General features: G+C 49.7%; 1 protein-coding gene across 9 annotated transcripts in view; it reads left to right on the top strand.

Annotated features, from left to right (window-relative positions):
• disc1 (DISC1 scaffold protein) overlaps positions 1-23,650 on the top strand; it is a 37,739-nt gene extending 14,089 nt beyond the window's left edge. For 6 of the 9 annotated variants that reach the window (XM_029251462.1, XM_029251463.1, XM_029251460.1 and 3 more), the window contains 8 exons: positions 851-905; positions 3,155-3,257; positions 3,363-3,551; positions 13,112-13,172; positions 15,917-16,169; positions 18,270-18,314; positions 21,745-21,862; positions 23,469-23,650. In XM_029251462.1, coding sequence (XP_029107295.1) covers positions 851-905; positions 3,155-3,257; positions 3,363-3,551; positions 13,112-13,172; positions 15,917-16,169; positions 18,270-18,314; positions 21,745-21,862; positions 23,469-23,632 — 988 coding nt within the window. In that variant the 3' untranslated portion in view covers positions 23,633-23,650. Of the gene's footprint in view, positions 1-850; positions 906-3,154; positions 3,258-3,362; positions 3,552-13,111; positions 13,173-15,916; positions 18,315-21,744; positions 21,863-23,468 lie in introns of those variants that run through there. The other 3 variants (XR_003797636.1, XM_029251464.1, XR_003797635.1) reach the window with 3 other exon arrangements.
• The last annotated feature ends 1,635 nt before the right edge of the window (positions 23,651-25,285 follow it).

Genomic DNA, 25,285 nt, shown 5'->3' on the forward strand with positions numbered 1-25,285 from the left:
GGCTATCTGGGATGAGGAGCTCCCGACAATTCTGTTTCTCTTAGAATCGCTGCAGGAGTCATAGTGGCCGTTTTCACAGGCGATAGACTTCTTTTTTTTTTTTTTGGGACATATATTGGACTTGTCCTACAGATGTGATTCATAGACAAACAGGGTTGGGTTTGTGCTCCAACCTAAATTGTCACAATTGGAAGCACTTTGCACTCGGAATTTTCTCAAAGCCCCACGTCAGTCAGCGCTGCGGTACGTGGTACACGTGTTAATTGGCTGAATGTGATCTGCCGTTCTGAACCCTAGAATACCTTCTAAAATGTGCTGTGATCTTCTGCTAAGTCATCAACAGATAAACCTAATCTGCTTTAAATAAAAAAAAAAAAAAGGGACGCACAAAGCATTGTACATTTATACCTTCATTGCACATGTTGTTTAAATATTCGAGGTCAAGGATGGAAAACGGAGGGTTTCCATCAATTCTCATCGATGAGATGAGGTCCAGATGTGGGTGGGGGGCAACAGGTGCTGTAGTTGTTAGAGCTGCTGCGTTTAGCTCCAAGGACCCCAGTTCAAATCCCATCTCCTACTGTAGTACCCTTGGGCTCAAGGTACTTACCCTGAATTGATACAGTAAAAGTGAGTCAGCTGTATAATTGGGCAAATCATTGAAACTTAATGCCTGCAAGAGAAGGTCTCAGGTCAGAGAAGTTCAGCACCGCTGTTGTTCTGATGATGTTCTGCGTATCCTCCAAAAACCACCCCTACATCTCTGTGCCGTGTGCTTTTATCGTGGCTGGAAAAACTCGAGGGCGAAACACTGATGCTCCACCTGTTTCTGTGTGCGTTCACTCCACAGGCTGCAGGAGCGAGAACGGACCCTCAACACGTCCATCAAAGAAGCTACGGCCAAAGTACGACTCCTGTTTTCTTCTTGCCTTGTGCCGATGATCTCCTCGCACCCTCGGGTGGCTGAGCCCTTGTGGGCGAGAGGAAGGGCGGTTAAGCGAGACCACCCTCCGCAACGATCGAGGCTTGGTTCTTCTTCCGGTGCCCGTGTAAAGGTCCTGGGGCTTCTGGGCAGGGGCAGACGTGTCCTGCGTGAAAGCGGTCCTCTCGCTTGAGCATCGTCAACCATCATCCGCTGGTCCTTGGGCACCTCTCACTGGGTAACTGGGCTCTCAAGCAGCGCTGCTCTGGGCTTGAAACACCTCCAGCTCTCGAGCCCTCTCTGCTCCCCTGTCGGACCGGTCGGCACCGGCGTGGAAGGGTTTGAGGGGAATGAAGTCACCGCTCAGATGGAGGAAGTGGGCCTCCGAGAGACCCTGAAATGGGTGTAGCTGCGGTCTGATATATGGACGAGCGCAGGGGTTTGCCAGTACCAAGGGATCTGAGCACAAGATGACATGTCTGGCGTAGTGGTCCAAAGCACACTTTGCAAGGTTAAAGGTCAGCGAATTTTTACACACACACACACACACACACACACACACTGGACGCAGCTGAAGTCAAACACCACTTGGCAGTGTAACTTAGCCTTGAGCGCAGCACGGCGAGTTTGGCTAATCCAGCTGTCGCTCTGCGTCACAGAGCTGCGTTGGACGGGCACGGGCACTGCTCTCCGCTGCTCCCACCGCCCAGGGACTGCAACAGAGTGCAGCTCCGCTCACCCCAGTAATGGGCCTTTCAAGGGCACTGAGGAGAAGCGTTAAGAGAAAGGCTGGAGCGGCCGTTTAACGTTTGCCCTGCTGTAAACAAAGCTCTCGATGAACATGGGCCGTGTTCTTTGCGGGGGAGGGACCAACGCTGGGTCCCCAACCGGCCAGAGGCGCTTTTTGATCATGATGGGAAAGACCGCTGAGGGTTTGGCATGTTCTGGTCGGACCTAGAACCTCCGAGTGTGTGTGTTTGGATGGTGTAGCTGGTTGGAAGAGCAGCCTCGGAGTAGACCCTATGCCTTCTGACTCCCAACCTCAGCTGATTTTGAGAGAAGAGATGCTCGGCCGTTTTCCGCAGTCTAATTCAAAGAGGAGCTTTGCTAATGAACGTTGAGCCGAAGGCCGCGCCGCTCTACAGTGGGGCCAAATGAGGTCTGAGCCGCACTGATGACCCGCGGCCCTCGGGCACGTTGGCGAGCGCTGACCTTCGTGACCTTCGTACCCTTCTCCCTTTTGACATTTCGGCGCCTTCTGAACTTCTCTCTTCTTCCTTCTTCAGAATTCAGATTTTTCAGAAGTAGAGGAGAAAGAAAGGAAGCAGCGGGGGATGGTAGAATTGTCCCGGGATGGATGTTTGCAGTAGGGTTTTGTGTGTGTCAGCAGAGAGAGCGGTGGAACATCCTCATGTTTGCACGCTTCCGTTTCTTGATGCAGTCGAGCTGATGGTTTCTTTCTCTCTCTCACGCACACGCGGGCGCATACAGATACACACCACTGCCTGATTTCCCATTAGGTACAGTAGGCACAGCACCTGGGGCCTTTTAGAGATAGAAAGGCAAGTGCAACTCAAACGTCAGAATTGCATTAAATTTAAAAAAAAAAAAAAAAAAAAGTTGCTGAATTTCTAGCCTTTTCGTTCTTCCGCAGTGAAAATGTCCTGGGCCCCACACACACACCAGAATCGGACCCTGGTACACACAGGCCATGTGAGCGAACGCACCGCTGGGTATCGTCACACTGGGTCCACCGAGAAACCCAGATGGCACAACCTGTGCTTGGATGGGAGTTTCTGTTGGGTTTGGGGTGTTTGGATCCTGTTGCAGGAGGACAGCTGGTAGTACTGTGGCTAGAGTTGCTGCCTTTGTACCCAAAGGTCGCTGGTTTGAATCCCACCTCCAGCTCTAGTACCCTTCATCAGGGTACTTGCCCTAAATTGCTCCAGTAAAATTACCCAGCTCTATAAATGGGTAAATAAGTGTAGGTAGTTTAACTTTGGAGAGAAGCGTCAGATAAATGTTTCCGACATTATATTTATTGCGCAGCAGAGGTAACCTGTGTGAGCACAACACACGCTTCTCCCTCCATGGTGTCGTACGACGCGGGCAGTTGACCCCGGTTGCGTCACCATCGGGGCGGCCGAAGAGCAGCTCGGCCCGTCTCCTCCTCCTCCTCCCCGTCCCAGAATGGATCACTTTCCGCTTCTCCCCCTCTGCCCCCACGCGTAGGTGGTGATGAGTCAGAGACTGGGCGGCAGCCTGCGGCGGAAGGTCAGCGAGAGCGAAACGCAGCTGCTGGCGCTGCACGAGGCCAAGATCGCCGCCATCTCAGGTACAACCCCGATGCGCCCCGCCCGGCCCCGCCCCGGCCGCCCTCCGCGTCGACCGCAGCGTTTGTCGCTCGTCTCGTCTCATCTGCCGTCCATCGCCGCTCCAGGGAACGACTTCTCCAGCGCCAAGGAGCTCAAGGCCGAGATGAAGTGTGCGTACGGAGAGCGGGAGCGACTCGAGGGCCTGCTGAAGAGGCTGCAGGTGCTGAGCGCCGGGAACAGCCGGGAGTTGGCGCACATGAAGGAAGAGCAGCTCCTCGTGAAGCAGGAGCTGGCGCGCCGGGAGGTGCAGTTCGGTGAGGACAACCCGCACCCCGCCCGCATGCCACGCGCTCCCCGGTGGCGCGTTAGGGAGTCGTCGGGCCTCGCGTTGCCGAAAAGGTCCCGGAAACTTGGGTCCGGGTCTTTGGATGGACGGTGGCGTTGTCTCCCTAGGTTCTCGCGGTGTCGCCTGCGATCGTTCGTTGGTATTCGCAGGACTTTGCTAGAGCAGCTCCCTTCTCCGGATGTGTCCGGAGGGCTGCGGAACGTAGCGGAAGAAGCGGCTCGGAGGCTCAGGGGTGTGCGTCTCTGTCCCGAGAACTAGGCGTCGTGGTACATAATAGGACAGAGTGTTGTGGTGGAGGAGCTGTAAATAAACGGCCAGCTGTGCGCCCCGGGGCATGGCTCAGCTCTCAACAGCTGTTAGGGGGGTGAGGAGGAGGACTTGAGCGGAGGTCACCTCTCTCGCTCCCCTCTGGTCGTCCGCGCCCATCCTCACCGCTCCGCGAGCGCTCCGGCAAACCTTGCGTATCAGTGCCTTGTATTTTGAGGATCCTCTTAACCCTTCGTAGTCATGGGGAACAGTCCAGGCACGACGGGAACTGGACACGGATGACGGAGACGATACGGAACTGGCTTCTGACAGAAGTACGTGGACTCAAGTAGTCCGCCATCCGCACTCGGTATGTCCTTCTGCGAGTCTCTGGAGGAAAGGTCAGGTTCCCCTGCGAGGCTTGCAGGTGGGGGACCAGGCAGATGGGACATGACAGATTCACATCAGCAGCAAGGGTAGCTTGATGGACCGTCACGGCGGGTCTTTGGGAACCACGGGTCCATGGATCTCGTCTCTTTTTTGGGGGAGGCTGTTACATTGTGGTTCCCGCGTGGCCCGATTCCTTCCGTCTCCAACTCCCACTAGGGGGAGATATTTCTCCGATTTCACCCATGTTCGCACTCGCGTATCTCCTAGCGTGTGCTGCTGGTCAACACCGTCGTCCTCGTATGACTGATGGTGTTTGGAGGCAGATGATGAGCATTCCAGCTCGGTGGTTTTCTACCTTTTTTCAGTGACCGCATCCTCAAGTCATACATCCCATTCCGTAGGAAGCCCTGGAGTCGGTTCCCAGAGAACGGTGTATTAGTGAGTAATGAGGCGAAACGTTAAGTCTCTCAGACCAGCGAAAAACGTCGACGGACGGAAATCGTGACCCGAGGAGATTTCCCACCATTCTTGTACTAGATGGTGGGCAACTATAGCCAAAAAAGCCGATGTAAAGCAAACGGCGACTTATATTCGGTTCGCTTTATCGCGTACGTACACCAGTGTAGAAAAAAAGACGTTTGTTCAAGAAAATAATAATTTAACACTAGGCTATAAAACTAACAATAGTTGGGATCAATAAGCGAAGGCAAAATTACTTTTGCGTATGCAGTGTTCGTACTCCAGGAAATATGTCATATTGCTCCAGGGAGACAACTAAGCCCACCTTGGTGTGGGGGGCCTGGGGGGGACTCGTCAACGGAGATGTCGTCACACACCTGTGTCCACGAGGGGGCGTGACCAAATTTGGGCTTTCGAAATGGCGTCGCAAAACCGCGGAACAGAGCCTTCGAATTTGCGTCCGCAAAGCCGAATCCATCGGTACAGGCGGTCGCCGCACCTCCTCGGCCAAAAGCCCTGCTGTCGATAGTCAGTTTCCGTCCGAGGACCTCGTCGCCGAGGCCTTTGTTTTCCCTCCTGTGCTACAGGGTTCGTTTACGTAACCCCGTGATTGAGTAAATTAAAACCCAGGACCGCTATCCCCGTTCTCCCGACGTCGGCCTGTTGATATGAAAGCAATTTGAGAGATTACAGTAATCTCCTTGAATGCTGCAAATTGCAGGGAGACGCGTGCTGCTCTGCCGTTCTTCCCTCCAAATTCCGCGAGTCTTTCTGAGCGACGGACAATGCGATCTCTTGTTTTGCCGATGCCCTAATTAAAGAAGGCCAGACCCCCGCGCCGGCGTGACCGAAACGCGGCAACGTCGACAACGGGCTTCTTCCTCGTCGCGGGAGCTGCCGTCGAGTCGAGAGCGTAATCTGTGCCGAAGCTGGGACCGTCCCCAGTATGAATAAAAGCGTCCATGAATTATTGAGTAAGTAGATAGGAAAGATGCTCTGGGTGGGGGGTTTAAAGTCCACCACTGTGGTCCAGATGGGCGCTGCTATTTATGGTCTATTTATGCTTTGCTTGCTGGTTTTGGAGAAAAAGCTGGAATGCTGGTCAACAAGCATTCATTAGCGTTTGTTTATTTTTAATAAATCCCGCTTATAACAAGCGTTGGGTTATTTTTAATTGTTCAGCACTGACCGTAGCACAGTATATACGACACGCCGTCACGGTCGTGTTCCTTCGCGTGGCGCCCGTCTGCAGTGGGCGACGGGACCCGTGTCGATAGGTTTTAACGCAAATATCCGAATATCTGCTCCGCTGGTCCTGCAGTCTTTAGTCAGTCGGCGGTAGGAACTCAAGGTTGCGACGGTATCTGAAGGGTCCGATCAAGACGTCCTCCCTCGTCTCTTCCTGTCTAACGACGGCTACCTCGAGCGCGTTGGAAGACGGGCACGTATTTATTCTCCGCATCCTTAAGCGGTGGGTGTTCCGAGACCCTGGGTAGGATTTCACACGCCCAAGTCATACATCGCTTTAAAAAGGCACTGGATCCATCTACTTCAGTGGCATTTAATTGCAAGAGAAGTGCTCTGAGATTCAATTGATTTGTTTATCCCAGTGTGCAGCTGGGGGAGAGTGGGCCCAGGGGTGTTAGTGATGAAGCTGGGATGCTGGGATGTAAATAATTCCCGCCGTCCACCCGCCGACGCCGCTTCCTTGCCCCTCGGCGAGTCTCAAGTGACGTGGTGCAAAATGGAAGAAATAAATGCTGTTTTCCGTCACTCTGGGTGCTCCACCGTGGGCCAGACCAGAAGGCCCGATTTTTCAATCGAAGCATGATTTCTTATGGGAAAGAAATAACCACAAGTTACTAAGCCATAGAAAAAGCCCATTATAGCCATTAAATGTTAATAGCAGCCTCTCGTGTACATTAGTCCTGGACGTCTCGGGAAAAGGAGGCGCATAAAATGAAGAGGATTTTTAAAATTTTTTTTTTAAATCAGTGCAATACATCGCTCATGTATGTGCTATAATGTTCAGAGTTGTAGAGAGAACCTTTGACTGAGGGGGCTGCTACCTTTTAGGACATGTTTAGGATAACCTCCACCCTAATGTAAGTGTAAGTTAAACCAGTAACAAATTTATTTTATAATATGATGCATGATTGGGTTTTCTGTTTGCCGTAGAATAATTTTTATACCGATTAATTAGCGGCAGCAGATGACGCGGTCATGAGGACTTCGCAAAGGACCCGGGTTCAAATCCATGTTCCTGCTCTCATACCTTTGATGGACATGCTACTTGGCCTGAGCTGACAGTGTACAATCAGTAAAATGGGTTAACCATTGTAAGTAGCGTAGTATATAATCATGGTAAGTTGCCTGGGACAAGGGCTCAGCTAAGTGGATCAACGTAATGCGAAAAAATCAGAGTTTCCGTGAAGCTCCCGCTGATTTGTGTCCTTTCAGCATCTCCTCACGTTATCTGTACGTTGGGGGAATTATAAACAGTCCCATTTCGCTAATGAACGTGGGCTACGGGAGCGGATCTTGGACTCTCCGCAGCGATTGAGAAGATCGGCTCTTCGGCAGCCGCGCGCGCGGAGACGACGGCAGCCATTAGCGGGTTTTCGAGTTGTGCTCCTAAGTGCAAAATGACTCTGCCTAAATGCAAGATAATGAGATGAGAGGGAAATGGACCAGGTGATGCGAACAGGTTCTGCGGGAAGGATAATCAATCCTTTCTGCCGATGCTTTCAGGTCTCCCGTATCTCACTCGGGCCTCCTCTCGCTCTATTAGCACCCGGACGGATTTGATGAGATGAAAGCTGATGGGTTTTAATGCGCCTCTGGCAGCTTAATTTTGGAGTCTCTGGATCCCTCTTGAAGCTTTTACTCCTGATGGTTTCCAGAAACATCCACTAAGCCACCGCCTCTGGTCTCGGAGGTCTCAGCTTTGACCCCCACTTCTGCTGTAGCACCCGCGATAAGGTGCTTACCTTAAATTTACTCCGGTAAAAACGACCCAGCTGTAAGTATAGGTACAGTGAATGTGTGTACCGGTGTAAGCAGCCGAACGCTGTGATTTATCGGATTCGAGTTGAAGGGAAGAACGTTAAATGGACAAATGCAAATGTAATAATTAGTTCCATGTTCATTCTCCATGTGTCTTCGGTTGAAATGGTTTGTGGAGAAGGTATGAGATGTATAAGACTGAGTGCAAGCAAAATATGTCCTCTCGGAGAAACGAGGCTAAGCTGGAATCTTCCAAAGATGCCAATGAGTTCAAATAGAAAGGAACACGTTTTACAATTTGGAGTTTTTTTCTCCCCCTCATTTTGAGATGCTTCGCAAGCGCAAGGCAACGTATTTATTCTGGATTAAAACATGTCTTGGACGCGTTCAGTTCGGACGACGACTGAATCTGAAGTTCTGAAGGGCCGTGTAACAATGGCAGCAAACTTTTTTTTTTTTAAATTTATTTATTTATTTTTTTTATTTTTTGTTTGCTGACAGAGGCACAGTTTCCGTTTTGCTTTTGTTGTGCAGAAACACCGAGGTACATACCGAGAGACATTAATCACAGCTGCTTCTCCGCCTCAATTACGACGGACCATTTTTCTTTCGGCTCGTTACTGTCGGCATTTCGTAACGCGCTCGCCTCGCTCATTTGCATACGGAGCTGCCATTAATTTGTTTTATTTAGCACGTGGTGCTCTTCTTCTTTCCAGCTGTCTGGCGCTCACCGTTACACGGTAATGAAGAAATCACAGCATTCCTCACTTTTAATGAGAAGACTTGAATAAACAGCCCCTTCGCTTGGACTAACGGTCCGGAATCATTAGTGTTGGGAACCGTCCAATTAACGCTTTACGCAGAACGGTGTCTTTTTTTCTTGTCATAATTTGCTTTGTGTTTTCAGAAGTCGTTTTAGTTCGGAAGCGCTGGCTGTCCTGGACACATAAACAAACTCGGCCGCAGAAATACGGGGACCTGCCGGCGTCCTCTCCTGCTATAACTGGGCTCAGGTCCGTGTTCTCTCTTCGAGCGTTGGGCATATAGGCGGGTTGAGGTTTCGCAGCGGTTAGCGCACTCATCGTGAGTCAAAGGTCCAGGGTTCGAATCCCACCTCCTGTTCTCGCACCTTTGATTAGGGTTCATTCCCTGCATTGATACAGTAAATCAATGCTGTATAAACGGGTCAATAACTAAGTAGTTTACCATGGGGGACACAGCGGTTAGCGCCGGTGCCTTACATCACATAGGCTGTGTGAGGGCGCACGGCTCGGTCCATGGCGAGCTTCCTCCAGGGGCTCTGGTTTCCGCCCACAGTCCAACGTGTGTTTCAGGTGGACTCGTGGCTCTACAGTCATTACTGTGAACTGATTAGAGGGCCACACGTAAGAATTCCGAGTAAGCGATTTACTGAATCTTAAATGTATAAAAGGGGAAAAACTATTACAAGAGTCAAAAAAAGATTAGTCATGATATTTAAACTTGTAGATACTTTTTGACTTCTATTTTTTAAGATTGTTGTTTAGGCATGGTGTGCGTTCGTGTGTATGTCTTACTATGTGATTCATTAGAACAGGCGGGTAGGTAGCAGTATTAACAATTTTCCTGATGTTACCACATTACGTGAAGCAGAGCCAGGCCGCATGCTGGACACCCCGGTGTGGTGTACGTCCTGGATAAAGGGGTCGGCCGAATATTACGCAGCAATCGTTGCGCGTAACCTCGGACAAAAGCGACTCCTAAACAGTCCCGCTCTCCGGTGGGTCTGCGGTTCGAGTCCCGCTTGGGGTGCCTTGCTGTGGACTGGCGTCCCGTCCTGGCCGTGTCCCCTCCCCCTCCGGCCTTGCGACCTGCGTTGCCGGGTTAGGCTCTTGTTCGCCACGACCCCGCTTGGGACAAGCAGTTTCAGACAGTGTGATTGTGTGTGTGTGTGTGTGTGTGTGTGTGTGTGTGTGTGTGTGTGTGTGCACGCGCGGCTCCTAAACAAACACCCACATACTGTAAGCAGATAATCATAGGGACTTCACTATACCCTCTTGTTTTGCTAACATGTACCGCAGTCTTCCGTCTTGCTTGAGCACACAGATTACGGTCTGTAAGTGACTCACTGTGAGCAGTTTGCTACTGCGGTGGTGAAGGGTTCGTTCTTCGTTGAGAATTCGGAGGTGATGCCGATCATGATTCTGCTCATTTTACCACCCGGAGGCGTGCTCTCGGTGTCTTCTACACAGGGACTCGGGTACAGATCTCTGTACTCGGAGCGAGAAGCAACAGGTCTTCTGGAGAACAGTGTGGATTAGTCACAATCCCACCGCAGAGCAAAGTCTGATCCAACACCAAGCTGTGGACCCAAGGACACCCAGAAGGCCTTCCCGTCAAATATCACGTCATTATAGTGAGCGGTCAGAACAAAAACGTCCCGCAGAGGAGCTGCTCACCGATTTATGTCACGGAAGAGTCGCAGTGACATCTTTGTTGAACCAAGAAGCGTTAATTTCTTCAGATGTTAGGAAGGGGTCGGCCGTACGGCGCTCGCGTACGTGTGCGGAATATAGATGGCGATTTATTCCGTAGCCGAAGCATCGGAAAAACGATTTGGATGCCGCTCGTGGAGCAAGCGAGCGCCGCCGCCCTTTGGCCGTTGCCGGGCTCAGCTGACACCTCTCCAATTAGCCCGTCGCTAATGCGGAGTGGCACTCGCGTGATTTGGGCAGCACGACGCTGTCAAAGTCGCACGTTGACGTCCTTAAAAAATCGCCCGGGAGTGAGCTCGCTGTCCTCGTGGCAAAGAAGATCTGACAAAAAGAGAGAGGCGGAAGCGCTCTAGTCCATCCCGACCTTTCACGCGTCACACACGATGTGTTCAAGGATCCCCCCCACTCGCCCTCTTCGTCTCCCTAATTGCTCAATTTGTCCATCGTCGCTCCTCTATGCCGCCGCCTAGACTTCCACATAATTTGGCCAACTTGCTATGTTAGCTTGACTTGGTTCGGTCCTGAAAAACTAATTTCTGTGCTCGTTAGATCATCGTTTTCATAATGTCTGTTAATTGTTATTTTTGGCCCACGGTATGTAGCAGTATTAAAAACCCGAAAACAAATTCTCACCGATGGATCATTTCTCCCCAACGCTGCTGCTGCTGTGTGACAGCGATATAATTACGCTCCGCAAGTTCACGTTTGCTTAACTCGGCTGTAGCAAGAGACTCTTATTTTTAAAAGTCTAAACAAAGCAGAGCTTTCAATTTTTAAGAAATTGCTTTATTTGTAAAACTATAAACATGTTTAAGTCTGGACTGGTGGTGGACAAAGACATCCAGGGGTGCACGCTCTCTAGTGCCGTCTGGGGTTCACCACACCGTGGTGGCCGTCGCCTCTGTGTAAATACCTTAACGTCCGAAGTCACTTCGGAGTCAGATAAGCGAGTAAACGTACTCGGTGCCGCGTGTCCGCCAGCGTGGTCCGGCAGCGCGGCTGTGCGGACGTCCTCTCGCCGCAGCCCGCTCCGGCAACGCGTCCCCACCGGTGTCGGAGGTACCGTTAGTGCGCGAACAAATTGACGCCCGCCTTTGTGTCGGCACGGCGGAGGCCGAGAGCCGGTGATGCGGTGAAGTCTGTTTGCCGCAGATTTTATTTAAAACTCGAGAACGGTAGGCCCTGGGGCGCACGGGTTCCTTCGCAAATTCTCTCGCGAGCGAGACTGCTGAACCGCCTCCCGAATCGCTCTCATCTGAACTTTCCCAATCCGACCAGGGTAATTTATTCAAGTTCTTTCTGGTGGTTTTTACTGTTCCAATGAAGATGTTACCAACTATAAATATTTAACAGGCTCAGGTGATGGACCCCTTCTCGTCTCCAGCTAAGTTTCGCAGCGTGCGTCTCGATACGAGCGTACGCGGCCAGATCGGGACGCGTGCGGCGATTAGAGCCTTGTGTGACGGGAGCCTTGGGTTTCGATGACTCGCAAATGACGCTCGGAGCTGCTGCTCCACTTTCCGGAGGAGATTAACCCTCGTTCAGCCGAGATAACGGAAGTAGTTTGATCCTTTAGCCCAATGAGATTGAAGTCATTGTGGAGGATTACAGCCCCCGGGGTTTGCTGTCATGCGGCGGCTGACAGATGCTCCGACGGCTTGCGCTTCGAGGCTGCTTATTAGTGTTTTATATTGGGATTATTTCCAGCGAGCTGCTGTAGGCACAGGGTAATGGATATAGTTTCTTCTCATTACCATAAAGTGAAAGAAAATCTTCTCAACTAGCATGTCCATTTTCACGCCCCCACACCGCGGCCTGAGCAACACAAGTTTGTCAGTTGCAAGCCTTGCTTGTTGAGTTGTAGCTCATGTTGGTAGGGTACGGTTAAGCGTGACGGAGTCGAATTCAACTGAGAACAACCTCCCTCTCGCTGGTTTCCATGCTAAGGGAGGGTTTGCCGTTGCCTTCCTCTGATCCGAACCTACAGCCGAACGCGCCCTGGACGAACTGGCGTTGGTGCCGTGCAGCCCGTTGACCTGAAGTCGACTTGCAGGGCTGTCGACACCCATCGGTCCATCATAGGAGAATTCTGGGGACGGTATCGCCTTTCCTTTCCGTGTTTGAACCAACAATCTACTTCTGATGCTTCTTTCAAGTTATTCAAAAAAATCTTCTCTATGTGCAAAACTGGTAATTACACAATTGCAGTGGTGCCCTCCCTACGGGCGTCTCTTGACTGGAGAGTCTCTCTAAATATCTACGCCTGTCACTCAGACGTCGGATGATGAGCAGAGCTGTCCTCACCCTCTCGTACACGTCCCCATCGCAGTGCGAAGTGATGCATCAATGAGATCTTTGAGTAGACCTGTACGGGTGCCTCCATGGGGACCAGATCCTATAAACAGCTGCTTCTTTCTTGCAGGAAATATGCAGATTGGGAAGGTATTTGACAATTGCGCTGCCATTGCCGAGCGCTAGTCTGCAGGTGCCGAGCAAGTATCTTGCGCAAACCAATTAACACCCCTCAGCGCTTTCCTACACACCCTAGAATCGTCTTCTCGCATGCGGCGTAAACTCTAGCGTCGTCTTTCAGTGGAACGGAAAACGAACGTTCCTTAATTCGGCGGAGAAGTCTCTTGGGCCAGTGTGGTTCGGCAGCGGTTGCGCAATCCCTGGACCGATCCCGGTTGCGTTTCCAGTACTCGACCATTTAGGGTGCCCTGCCCCTTTAAGGAAAACACTTGCTATGTAGTCCGTTTGCCGGATATAAATGCCTCCGTGCTTCTTCGATATTAATATGAACTGAGATTAAAATCAAACAGCTAAGGTAAGCCTTTCCTGAGCATGAAATAATTAGCGTCACACATTTAACAGACTGCTCATTATATGGAGACACGCTGGCGGATTTTCGCGGGTAAACTGACGTAATCCCCACTGTTTGTTCTGTGTGCAGAAAAGACGCTGCGAGAGAACGTGGAGAAGTACGTAGAGCTTCTAGAGGACCGGCTGCACAGGTGAGATGACCGTGCGTATGGTGGGGGTCACAGGTACGACTCATCCATCTTCTGCGCCCTTCTTATTTGATACAACACATTCCCACCTTGCTTTTTATTACCTTCTCTATAACTTTGTGGGTTACAGACCTTCTCCGGTACCTGACCTGGCTCTGCAGGAATTGCAAAGTGACATTTTTGAAAGCCGAGTGGGGAATATAAGGGGTTTCCAGAGCAGAGGGCAGGGCGAATGCTCTTTTTTCCTCCGGTCTGACATGTTTACCGCAGTAGCATAGGGTCACATTAAGCTTAAGACAGAGGTTGAGGCAGGAGTGGCGGCAGAACAACGGTTTGACATTTACCCGTGGACAGGGTCTTCTCCGGGCTTACAGCGTTCCAGCGCCTCCGCGCATCAAACGGCGCTGATCAAATTAGTGCTGCACTGGTGTTGTGTACATCTTTTAGGAGCGTTTAAATTGTTTGGTTGCCATTCATCTCCTGCGGGGTGTCGTGCGGAGAGTCACGGGCGCTGGGTCTCCGGTTCTTCAGGAAGCCAACCGTCTGCTTTGGGGCTGGGGGGGCTGGGGGGGGGGGTTGAGGGTTGAGGCTTGATGGTTCTACGCCGACACGAGGAGGCAGCTGTACGCTCCTGTGCACACCATCCGCAGCCTGAAGGGGACAGCGATGCTCTGTGTGACTCACACACTCTAACTAGTGTGTCGGATTTCTTAACGTTTCTAGCAGATGGTGCATTTGCACGTTGGATTGTTTTTGAAATCTCACAATAAGTCTTTGTTGGTGAGAGCGGTGGAAACATTTCACAGCTTGTTGCCAGGCTTATGATGCGGGACCTCGGCCTTGGGAATACGAGTGAAAATAATGCAGCGCCTCCAACTGTCCGCAGAGAGTCATTACAGGCAACCGATGGACAGCAGGACGTCATCAGATGTCCTGTACAAGTTTTAGAGCCTGGTCCTGCGAGCCACATCTCCCGCACTTCGTCCTCAGCAGACGCGTGACCCGAGCCTTAACAAACACAGAGGGGTTGAGGGAGGGGCCCTCGGCGCTGCGAGAGGAGGACAGATCCAGGTTGTGGGGGCGGAGTTTCATCATCTTCTATCCAGTTGGCCCTCGGATGGAAAGCGAAACCCCGAAGGGGGATATTATTAAACACCCCCCACCTTCCCCACATCCGTTATTACCAATCCGCTATCACGGCGGCGCTCCCTGCCTGAGCTCCAGGGAGGAGCGGCTTGCAGGCCAACAGCAATCAAACGGAGGTTGCGGTCGGTCGCTCGCGGAGCTCACCATCGGCATCGCCCGGGACGCGCCGCGTAATGACAACCCCCACGTAACGAAGCTCCAGCCGGATGAAGGGCACCGCAGACAGCTGAGCATGATGGGATACCGGGCTGCAACGAGCATTCTGGTGGTCATATGCACTTATTCTGGGCGGAGGGTCTTTGCAATTTTCTTATGAAAGTGCTTTTCTCACAAAGTTTGGTAAAGGACACAAGCTTCGCAGTGGCTGCTGCGGGCATTGATGTTCTGTTCGGGTTCCAGGGACGCAGGGTCACCTCCGGGTCAAAGTCAGCTGACGGCACGAAAAGGTCAGCGGCGATGAGTCACGGTCGCACTGACCACAAGGGCCACGGTGTGGGAAGAAGGCCTCGCAGGGCTGTTCTTGCACAGCGGCTGCGTTGCCTCTCGTCTGCTCCGAGGCATGGTGCAATAAGAGCGTGTTCCTAGTATCTCCCACGTTCATTTTGCAAGTAACAAGTTCATTAATAAACAAGAACGTCCAAAAAGCAACTTAAGAGCTCAAGAGTTCTTGGATTTTTAACAAGGAAACACACTGCAGGCCAATGTGACAGATAATTTACATTTACATAATTTAGTCATCCGTTCTTAATTACGTGACGACGCTCGCGACAAGTGACAAATATTCCTCTCCAATTAGGAATGATGTGTGTTTGACACCTTTACAGAACAGAGCACGTGAGCTTCGGTGAGACTGTGCTCTCAAGGCAAACGGAAACTTTGAGTTGCTGCCGCTGGCCTCGCAGGTTCGATATTTACCCTGAATTGATACAGTAAAAAATTGCCCAACTGTATAAATGCGTAAATCGGTGTATGTCGCTTTGCAGAAAAGCATGAGATGAATGCGACAATGGAATTTTTATTTTAATTGTAAGTTCTTATGTTTTTTTGGGTCCATTTATTCAACTTTTGGCTTTTTTTAAGCTGCTGCTGTGGAAGGTACCAGATGCGGTCTGTCTGTAGCGTCTCTCTCTCAGTTGCACAACTCCAGATCCATAAAGCTGGCAGTTTTCTCTGCACGTGGGGCGGGGGAGTCTTGTCCCGCCTCGTCCGCTCAGGCCGCACGGTATACCGGGGAGCCGGGTGTCGTCCGCGAAGGGAGCATTCGCACGCCGTGCCGCTGACTGCGTCCTCCCCGCGCTGCGATCCGCGAATCCTTCTGCGCCGTCTTTCTCCGTTGTTAGCAGTATCGAAATCGTATGTTTTATGCAATACAGAGCATAAATAAGTCTTCAGTTACAAATTTAATGATTCACGATCTCGTGATTTGCTTCATACATTTTGTTTTTCCTCCCGAAGGTGCGTCTCTAAGGTGTGTTTTAAAAAATCGGTGTCTTACAATGAGGAAATAGTGTCTTTTTGCAGCTAACTCCAATGCTGGCTATGCAGTCACGGCGCCCCCCAGCAGCAGCGTTCCCTTACTGCCCCTCTTTGGGCCCCTGCAGCTGCGGTAACCTGGCGGTGGAGCGGGTGTGGGAAGCAGACCTGGAGGCGTGTCACCTCTTGCTCCGTGGCCTGCGGCTGCGATCGCCCGGCTGCTGTGGTCCCGAAGCGGAGGAGGAGGAGGAGCCGCCGGGGGCGGAGCCGCAGACCCCGAGCCCACCCTGCGTCCAGCAAACGCCGGACTGTGCCATGCTCACGGCGCTGGGGGGCCGCTGGTGCCCGGAAACCGACCTACAGCACTCCGAATTCACCAAGGTAACAGTCTGCTTGCGCGCTGCTTATCGGTACCGCTGTTTTTACCATTGGTGGCCAAAGAGCAGCGGGTGGAATATTTCAGCTGCTGCCCCTTGAACTGCGAAGAGCCGAGGTTCAAATCCCACCTCCTGCTGTAGTATCCTTGAGCAAGGTACTTGGCCTGAATTGCCCCGATTGAAATTACCCAGCTTTAAGTCGGTAAATCTGCGTACCTTAACGTCGCAAGTTGCTTTGGGGACAGAAAAATGATGGATAAATGTAAAAGTTAATATAATGGGGACACAGGAACATCTGGACAGAGGCAGCTGAACGGATGGCCCATGTGTACAGAACCCCACCTAGGCTGTCCAGAATGGTGCGAGGAGGAGGATTTCGGATGATTTTCTGCAGTGTGTGTGTGTTCTAAGTGTAACAGTTGCTGTTTGAACCCCAAGGGATGACTCTGACAGCCTCAGCGAGTAATTTCCAGACAATATGACTCTCTCTGAGCCCTAACCCTCCCCCGCTCTCTGGTGTACACCCCCCCCACTGGCCCAGCCGGACTTGCTGACCTTTGCGGCGCTTTCCCATGGTTAGGCGAGCGTCGGTCCGTCGTGACCGGGATCGCGGCCGGGGCCTCTCGCGGCAGGGCCGCGCCGTCTGTCGGCGGAGTCCCGGGAAAGTCGGTCCTCGCTCAACGCTGACCAGAGGGCGCCCGGGCTGGCTGCGCCTCCGCTCGACAGCAAATCCCACTATTCATTATATCTCGCCGAAAGCGTGTCTGAATAGCCGGCAACTCGTAAGAAATATTTCAAGGGGTGCGGTGGCTGACGGTGCGAAGCCCGGCGGTAACGTGATGCGTCTCACTTCCTCGTACTCCGGCGACCAGCTTTCCGTTAGAACGTGGAATCAGACGGTGTCATTTCAGCCAGTTGCATCATTGGCTCCGAGTATTTTCGCACGGTAACTTTTCCCGTTACAACAATGTTATGAGAAATATTCAAACATTCAAAGTAAATAATAAATATTTAATCATCCCCACCCGTCGTCGTTTTTTTTTTTTCGGGTTGACTTTAGTCCCTCTGAGAAAGCGATCGAATCCCCTCCTCGCTGTTGTGTTTGATGTGTGGTTTTACCCGTCATAGCGTGGTACAGCGCGGTACGGCGCAACACGTTAAATTTATCACTTCGCTTTCCGAGCTGAAAAACACACCAGGCGGGAAAATTCCCCCTTTCCCCTCAGTTTGCCCAGTGCCGCCCGGCTCGTTTCCCTGCTTCGCTCCTGATCTCCCCTCCCCCCCCTCCCCTCCCTTGACTGACTCAACGCTGACCGTGCTGTTGGAAGATTTACCGCTCTGCTCTCATACTTCTCCACCTCTCAGTTCTTCATCGTTCTGTCCAACCGTGTGCACTAACCTGACTGCCGTATTGCCCGAGTTCACCCTCTGTCCTGCACGCCTGTCTCCTCTTCTCTCTGTCCTCCACGAAGACGGCCTTCTCCTCCTAACCTCCCCCACTCTCGCCAGGGGACCTGGAGGTGAGAGACGCTCATTTATTACCCCTCCAAGCGAGGAGGGGTCGGTGGCCGGTATGTTTCGTCTGGAGACGGAAACACCTATAAAATTTCTAAACTTAAAACAACATTTAAGCACAGAGAAGTGGTCTTATGGGCTTGGGGTGGGGGATCCAAGTGAAGCAATTTTCCCAGAATTGAACTGAACCAGCATATGCTGCAGTAACTAAGAGCTGCAACCTGCTGAACAGCAAAGGTCACAAAATTATCTGAAATGTTAATTTGACGGTTGTTGCACTATTTCTGTACTGATGTAATTTAAAAAAAAAAAAAAAGCTTTGAATTTTAATTATACATTTCTTACAACATAGTTGTTCTTTAGCCGTTACTTTGTTCACCACAAATACTGATTTGTGTAATGATTTTCTGCATTTGCATTATTTCTAGTTTAATAGGACAGTGCAGGATGAAGTTAAACCCATAGTCCTCTTTTTTGTGAACGGAGATGAACAGTCGTTTACATAATTATGAAATACACAGACATTTGAATATTAAATAAAAATGTTTATGATTGGATTTCATGGTTTTCAAATCTGTCATTTTCACAGAAATTGGAGGAATTCCTTTTCTGCATGGAAGACAATCAACCAGAGGTAAGCTGGGTCCCCCCCCCCAGTGTTCCCACCCCTTCATTGTTCTGTGCAGGATTTACTGGCCTGTTATTAATGTTATCTGTTCATTAACTCTGCATGCTGCTGCAGTGGAATTTAAGCCCTGGATGGACACGTGTGAATTATTAGCACGTCCATCCATGTAGCGTAAACGGGACTCTCGGACCCTGATCGGTGGCTGTCTTGTCCGAATGTCCGAGCCCAGATAGTTCTGTAAGTGGCTTAATGGACCAAATGCTCTGCTCGACAGAGCTTGGCGGTAGAGCAAGTTTTGCACATGTACAGAGTGAAAGTGGAGGGATAAAACTAAATCAGAGTATTTCCTATGCGAACTCCTTACACAAGTCTACATCCATCACCCCACAACAGTGGATTGTCTTCTGCACTCCATCCTTTTTAACTTCCTGTGCTTTCCTTACCACGTGTACGCTGTTGATGAGTCAATGTTTCATCTTTGACCACGCAGATTGTTCTGGTTGCACGATCTCTCCTCTGATCATGTTGCTGGTACAAAGCATTCCTGAAATGGTTCCCTGGCTGATGGAGAGCAAGAGAGACCTAGAAAGACTAGAATGTAGGATAAATCTCATAACTTCTGTGTTTTAGCATAGATAATGAAGTAGCAGGTGACCCAGCTGCTAGTGAGGACTTGTGACATATGCTGGAAGACATAGATGTGGAAAGAACCAACGGGACACACCTCCCTCCCTCTTAGTGCATGCTGCAGCACAGCACCATGATGGTAATTTAATAAGTCCGGTAAAGCACACCGTACACAGCGTTTCTGTCAAAATCAGCAGGGCTCACACAGCGTGTCTTCAGCAGGACGTAGGAGTTGCGCCAATACTTTACCCAAGTGTGGAACAGTCACTGGCGTGAGTCAATGTCCAGGCCTTGTGCTGCACCTGAAAATTCTTGCATTACGTTTATTAGATGCTTTTCTCCAAAGCGACTTCCAACAAACTCTAGATAGTGTTATCAGCCCACACGCCTTATTCACCGCGGTGACTTACACTGCTAGATGCACTACTGACGATGGGTCACTCATCCATACATCAGTGGAACGCACTTTCTCTGTCATTCACGCACTTTCTCTGTCATTCACACACTATGGCTGATGGAACCCATGTCCTCTTGCACCACTCAGGTGCTGTGAGACAGCAGCTCTACTCGCTGTGCCCACCATACCTCCTTGAGGTTAATGAGGAAGAAGTCCAGCCTCAGGGCAGTTTTGTGCTCCAGTCAATAGATCCTTCAGTAGGCCTCATAAACAGGGTCTCCTCTCGCCTTCATTATGAACTTCAGCCACATCTACCACGATGGCGATGAGGAAGTACCACTCTACCCCCTTCCTCTTCCCTCCCGAGAGCTCACGTTCTCCTCTTCCCACACTGTCCGTAGCAAAGTTGTGTGCCCAGCAGGAGGTTTTCATGCAGAGCTGACAATCCCAATACGTACATCAGCTACCATCATGCACACAGAGCTGTTTTACTGATATTGCAATATAGACCATATCCCTTAATCAAGCCAACAGCAGCAGTTCCCTTACGGGTATTTGCACTGGTGAAATATCCAGTTCCAGCAAACAGCCCCTCCAGCTCCTATCCACTTCCCTCCATCCTCAGGGGTTTAACCGAACCAGATCTTGGTGTCCAATACTTAATTAGGCTGTTTCCCCACCAATACATCCCCACAGCTACACTTCGGTGCCAAAGTTTTGTGATGGAAATTTGCGAGTAGAACGGTTTTTCTGCCATCTGTCGCGATGGAGACGTAGCTCGTTTCCGTCTGCGGCTCCTCTGGGTTGGGACAGGATGCTGTCATTCTCAGACCAAGCAGCCCCACGTTCTGCAGTTGTCGAGTCCCGCGCCGCCGTGTCCATGGCAACACAGGCTCGTGGGGCGATGTTCAACAGAATTCCAAAACTCAGCGGAATTACTGCCACAATTAGAGTGACGCTGTGGGCGGTCCAAGCAAACGGAGCAGGTATCAAATACTGGCGGAGCTGTAACGAGTCTTACGCACTTAGTGGCCATCGATATGTGGCTTGAGTTTCTGTCGCTTTGAAGTAATTCCAGAAAAAACAGGAAGGGGATCCTGTCCTCGGGGAGAAAGCTGATTCTAAATTAGCAGTGGAAGCACTGTGAGAGTTTATTTCTCCTGTAATTTTATTTACGACAGTCAAGTTTTACCCAGCTGGCCAATGGTCTTTGTAAGGCAGTTGCTTTATGATGAGCAACGAGCACTGCGCTTGTCAATACCATTACCAATAATTCCTAATAACTTGTCATTTTCTGTGTTCCTGGAGATAAATGGGTATTCTAGCCAGTGTTACCTTGCTTTTATCCTATGCCTTTGGGAAAGGCTCTGGACCATTGCGGGTCTGCATTAGACAAACAATAATGAATTAACGAATAATTTAAGTATATGGGAATAAAATAATCCAGTTGTGGTAGTTACAATTAAATTATTCGATGTTTGTCGCAAATGAATATGTGTGGGTGAAAGTGAGAATCAGTAATGATGGTGCGGCTCAGTGGAGCAGTGTGCAAACAGCCTTTGGAAACGGTAACAGGACTTGGTCCTTATTGCAAGGGTCAGCAAGTAGTTGGTGCAGTATTTCACTGTCCATCGTTGTAAGACCACTTGAAAGATAGGCTTGGTGTCCTTAATTCATAGCGGAATCATGACGCAGAGATCAAATCTGTTTCCTCATTTATTTACTTTTTCCAAAGCAACATACATCTCATAGTAAACAAAAGTGCATTAGCTAAAGGTCATACCTGCCCCGTGAATGGATGGGTGTGGTACAAAAGTGAAACGTCAACATGATGGTGGCACACAGCTCATTTTTTAAATTTTCCATTTCAATAAGTTCAAGGTGTTTAGGACTTTATAGGAATAGGAGCTGAGATTCACGGCAGGTGTGCTCAATAGTGCCGGCAGACAGCATAGACCCTTTGGGAGGTAATTTCCTACCTGTGGTAATGAGTCAGAACAGCATGTGCTCACATTTCCTGAAGGCCTGTCGGAGGCTGTAAGTTACAGCGAGGCTCTGCTCCTCCGTCTCCTTTATTCTCCATACCCCCCCCCCCCCAAAAAAAAGTGAAAAGAAAAATTACAGGTCTACGAAAGCTATTGTGGAAAGTGATCATTGTACAGATCTTAGATGCGTGAATGGCTGAACGAAGAGATTTTCTTTGTAGTTGTGAATCGAGTGAATGTTTACCCTGAAGCAAAGTAAACAACCCAAAGTGTGTCAGAGAAATGGACAAAGGGAAGAACCTGTTTGTAGATGAGGGTATCTGCTGGAAATCTTTAACGGACACTGAAGGGGGTCACAGTTAGAGCGCAGCCTCCTGGTTTAACAAAGTACTCGCGCTAACGCGGCTGTTCTCTCCTCCTCCCTCAGGATACGTACAGCAATTCCACAGACATCACAGAGCAGTGCGAGTCCATCAGCATGAAGCTTCAGTCCCTGGAAGAGAGGCTGCAGGCAGCCATGCTCAGCCACGACCGGGCCCTGGCTCATATCCTCCCATAATTCCCCGTGGATTTGGCTCGTCACTCACTTGCTCCTCCAGGCTAAAGGTCGATGGGTACAATAGTCTTCATTCTACCTCAGTTCACTGTTACAGTAAGAGATCCGCTTGCTTGGAGTCCAGGGCAGGAGCTGATTTCTGTCTTAAGGGGAAAAGCAATAGATATTGTGACTGTGAGACTAGAATTGAATGACCACACAGCACCAAAGCAGCCTGGGAATCCAGCAGCTAACAAAGCTGTCTGTGGCCCCTTAACCACTCTGCAGGTGCTTTTTTTTCCTTGCTGCTGCAGCACTAATGTGTCATCTGCCATCATCATTAAGGTCCCAGATAGAACTAGAGGTGCTCGAGCAGGCATGGTGACACGACCCTTTGTGACGGCCGGCGTTCGTCTGGCTGAGGAGCGGGGCCATTACGGCGACAGCGAGCGGAGATGTGGAGCTCAAACTGCCAGGCAGTCTAGCGACCCAGACGTACAAGTCCAGATCTGGGTAGCAGGTGACAGAATGGTGTCCTCCCACTCCTCTCCAGCGCCACGTCTGCCTTGGGGGGTGGCCAAGCTGGCTTCTTATCCACAGATCAGAGGCTGTGATGTATTCTTGGTAGACTTGAGCGACTGCTCCGTTACGTGCCGGCTGCTGTTCCAACCCCGTCGTCTGAATAATGAATCCGCTTCCTGCTGCGCTAAGTGTCAGTCCGGGCAGAGAGGCATGAGGACAGCTGTTGCTTCCCATTTCAGTTTGGTTCTTCTGGGCCTGAAAGCAAGTTAATTCTCCCTTCTGTTTTACCGCCTGCGCGTTCAGCCTTGCAGAGCCGTTACCTGAATGACACTCGGGCCTCGAGGTCTTGCTTTGTGGGGGGTTTGAGTTCTTGTCACAAAGCCCATTAGGTTGGTGGGGGAGGGCAATACTGTGTGGATAGAAAGTTAGCAGTCTGGTGCGGTCGCTATAGAAACACAGAGGGGAGAATGACTAGGGCTCGCCCCAGCTTCGGCGGTGCTTCGATGTGTGAATTTCCCTAATGCGACTCCATGTTTCATTACCCTCCTCCGCTCAGCTGGAGGGAGATCTGAGCCTCCAGGAAGGTTGACTGGCCCTGTTCTATAATTCATGAAGTGCTCTTTAACGCCTGGTTAATTATGAATGAGGGCTATTTGGGTCTCTTTGCGAGCAAAAGGAAACGGCCGATGCCGTCTGCTGTAAAACGCATGCCTTTGATTAGCCACTTAAACTAGACACTTGCCCTCTTAAGTTTGGTCTCCAAGCAGGTTAAACAGTTTAAAAAAAAAAAAAAAAAAAAAAAGTATCCATCCAGTTTACATTGAAGCACACACATCAGTTATTTAGCCTGGGTAGTTTGTTTGGGTCTGTAGTTAAGCTGTAAACTGTTACTTTATGTATACAGTGTAAAGTCATTTGGTGAAAGGAAATTCCTTTAGAATCTTATTTCTTAAACTGTAGGAATAATTCAGGCACGTACTTGAGGTGGCCGTCTTTGTAAAGATGAAAGGTAGGGATGTTGCTCTCTGGTGGTAGCAGTACAAGGTTCTAGAAGGGAGATTTAAATTGAAAAATTTCCTTGACTCCTGTGGCACAGTCCCTACAGGAGGAGGTGCTGGATGTGAAGACCACACTGCAAGCAATGCTGGAGCAGCTGAACCAGGAAGATGACAATGAAAAAAGGCAAGAGGAAATGGCTGAGGTGCATAATGAGGGGAACGATGAGGATCCCTACTTCAGTGACAGCTGGGAGATCTAACAGACTCACATTCGTTGCCCTTTGGGTGCTGCTCGGAGAGGAAGGCTGCTCTTCAAGGCCAGCACACAGGCATCTGCCCTTGTACAAGTGGAGACAGTATGTCAGTCACCTTCAGGATGGTCCCAAGAGCCCCACAACACACTCAAAGTCCATCACCCTGGTTCTTGATGCTTCTTGTGGAAAAACATTCTGAATCTGGGTATCTTCATTTTGGTTTCAGAAATGAATCAAGCAGCAAATGGCCACAATCCAGCTTCTGACATCTGGAAATTTAAAACAGGGCCACAGTGATTTGGACACCTGCATTGGGTATCTGTACTGTTGTACCTTTCCATAAGGAATGTGAGATCAGGTTTGCATTTGGTCTTTGAGCCACCAGGTAATGCAATTAGAAACAAGAACTCCAACACACTTTTGTGCAGCATTTTAGTCAAAAAATGTTGACTTATTTTTCATGTTGGCGGGTTAGGGTTCCCTGCAGTAACTACAGACAGTGAATTTTAAACAGTTGGACTTGTGCTGCAGTTCTTGACATAATGCCTTAAAGCCACTCCCTGAAAACATTTCTCCTACACAGATGGTCAAAATGCAACCCATTCAAGCTTGATTTCTCACTGGATGTCTGAAAGTGTCTTAACAGCAAAGCTGGCTCACAGGCAAGGAAATCCATATATTTTGGTCCTAGTGGCACAAGGAAATGTACTGTTCTAAAATAACTTGAAACTTTAACCATTATCATCCTTACCTTTACCAAGGAAGGCAGGTGGACACTTTAACCATTATGTGCCTTTTTATGATTATGTGGGGGATGTATCCATGTATTATGTAAACAATGGGTGCTGACTAAGTGCTTTTGTTTTTTGTCAGCAGCACTTTGTAGTGTTGAATGAAGGACCATTGTAGTTCAAAAGTAGGGTACCACTATATAATAACTCTCCAACTAAGTTTTACTAACTCTGCTAGTTCAATTGGTTGCATTATACTTTTATATTTATTTTTTATTCCCAAATATACATCAAAAACAACCTCTTCCTTTGTATATACAATTTATAAAGCCCCCTTCCCATGCTCACACAGAGCATCAACCAAATGTGTTACTGACACATTGCCTGAAACTATACTAAATACTGTATAAACCCTAAGCTTATGCTGAACCAAAGAGAAAGCCTGCAGTGAGTTTAGTAACAGAATTAAAGGGTAATGAAACGGTGGCATGCAGACCCTCCCCACTCTGCACGGAGGACGTGTTTCACCCGCTTGACGCTAGAGCATTTAGCCAAATGGTGGGTTTAAGTGTACATTACATAAAACTAGTGATGTTTATATTTGTAAGCGGTTCCATCTGATCAACTGTAGTAATGGGAACCTCCCGATTAATCCTTCCTCTCCTTTACAAAACTCTTACCAGAACGTAAAGAGGGAGAGATGTCACTCGCAATATAATGAAATGGTTATAGCTTTACCTTGCATAGGTTGCATCTGACAGTCAGGTTTCTGTGACTGGAATCCAAAAGGAGATAAGTCCAAAACACAGTCCTTCTGAATGCTGATCTGAAACCCTTCCAACGAAAAGAAAAAAAGCATTACACCTCATGGTTCCATTTGTTTTGAAAAATGCTGTTTCACCAGAATCCAGCTTTTTTTGTACGATCA

This window comes from Scleropages formosus, chromosome 4, assembly GCF_900964775.1.
Source record: "Scleropages formosus chromosome 4, fSclFor1.1, whole genome shotgun sequence".
In the NCBI taxonomy this organism is placed as follows: domain Eukaryota; kingdom Metazoa; phylum Chordata; class Actinopteri; order Osteoglossiformes; family Osteoglossidae; genus Scleropages; species Scleropages formosus.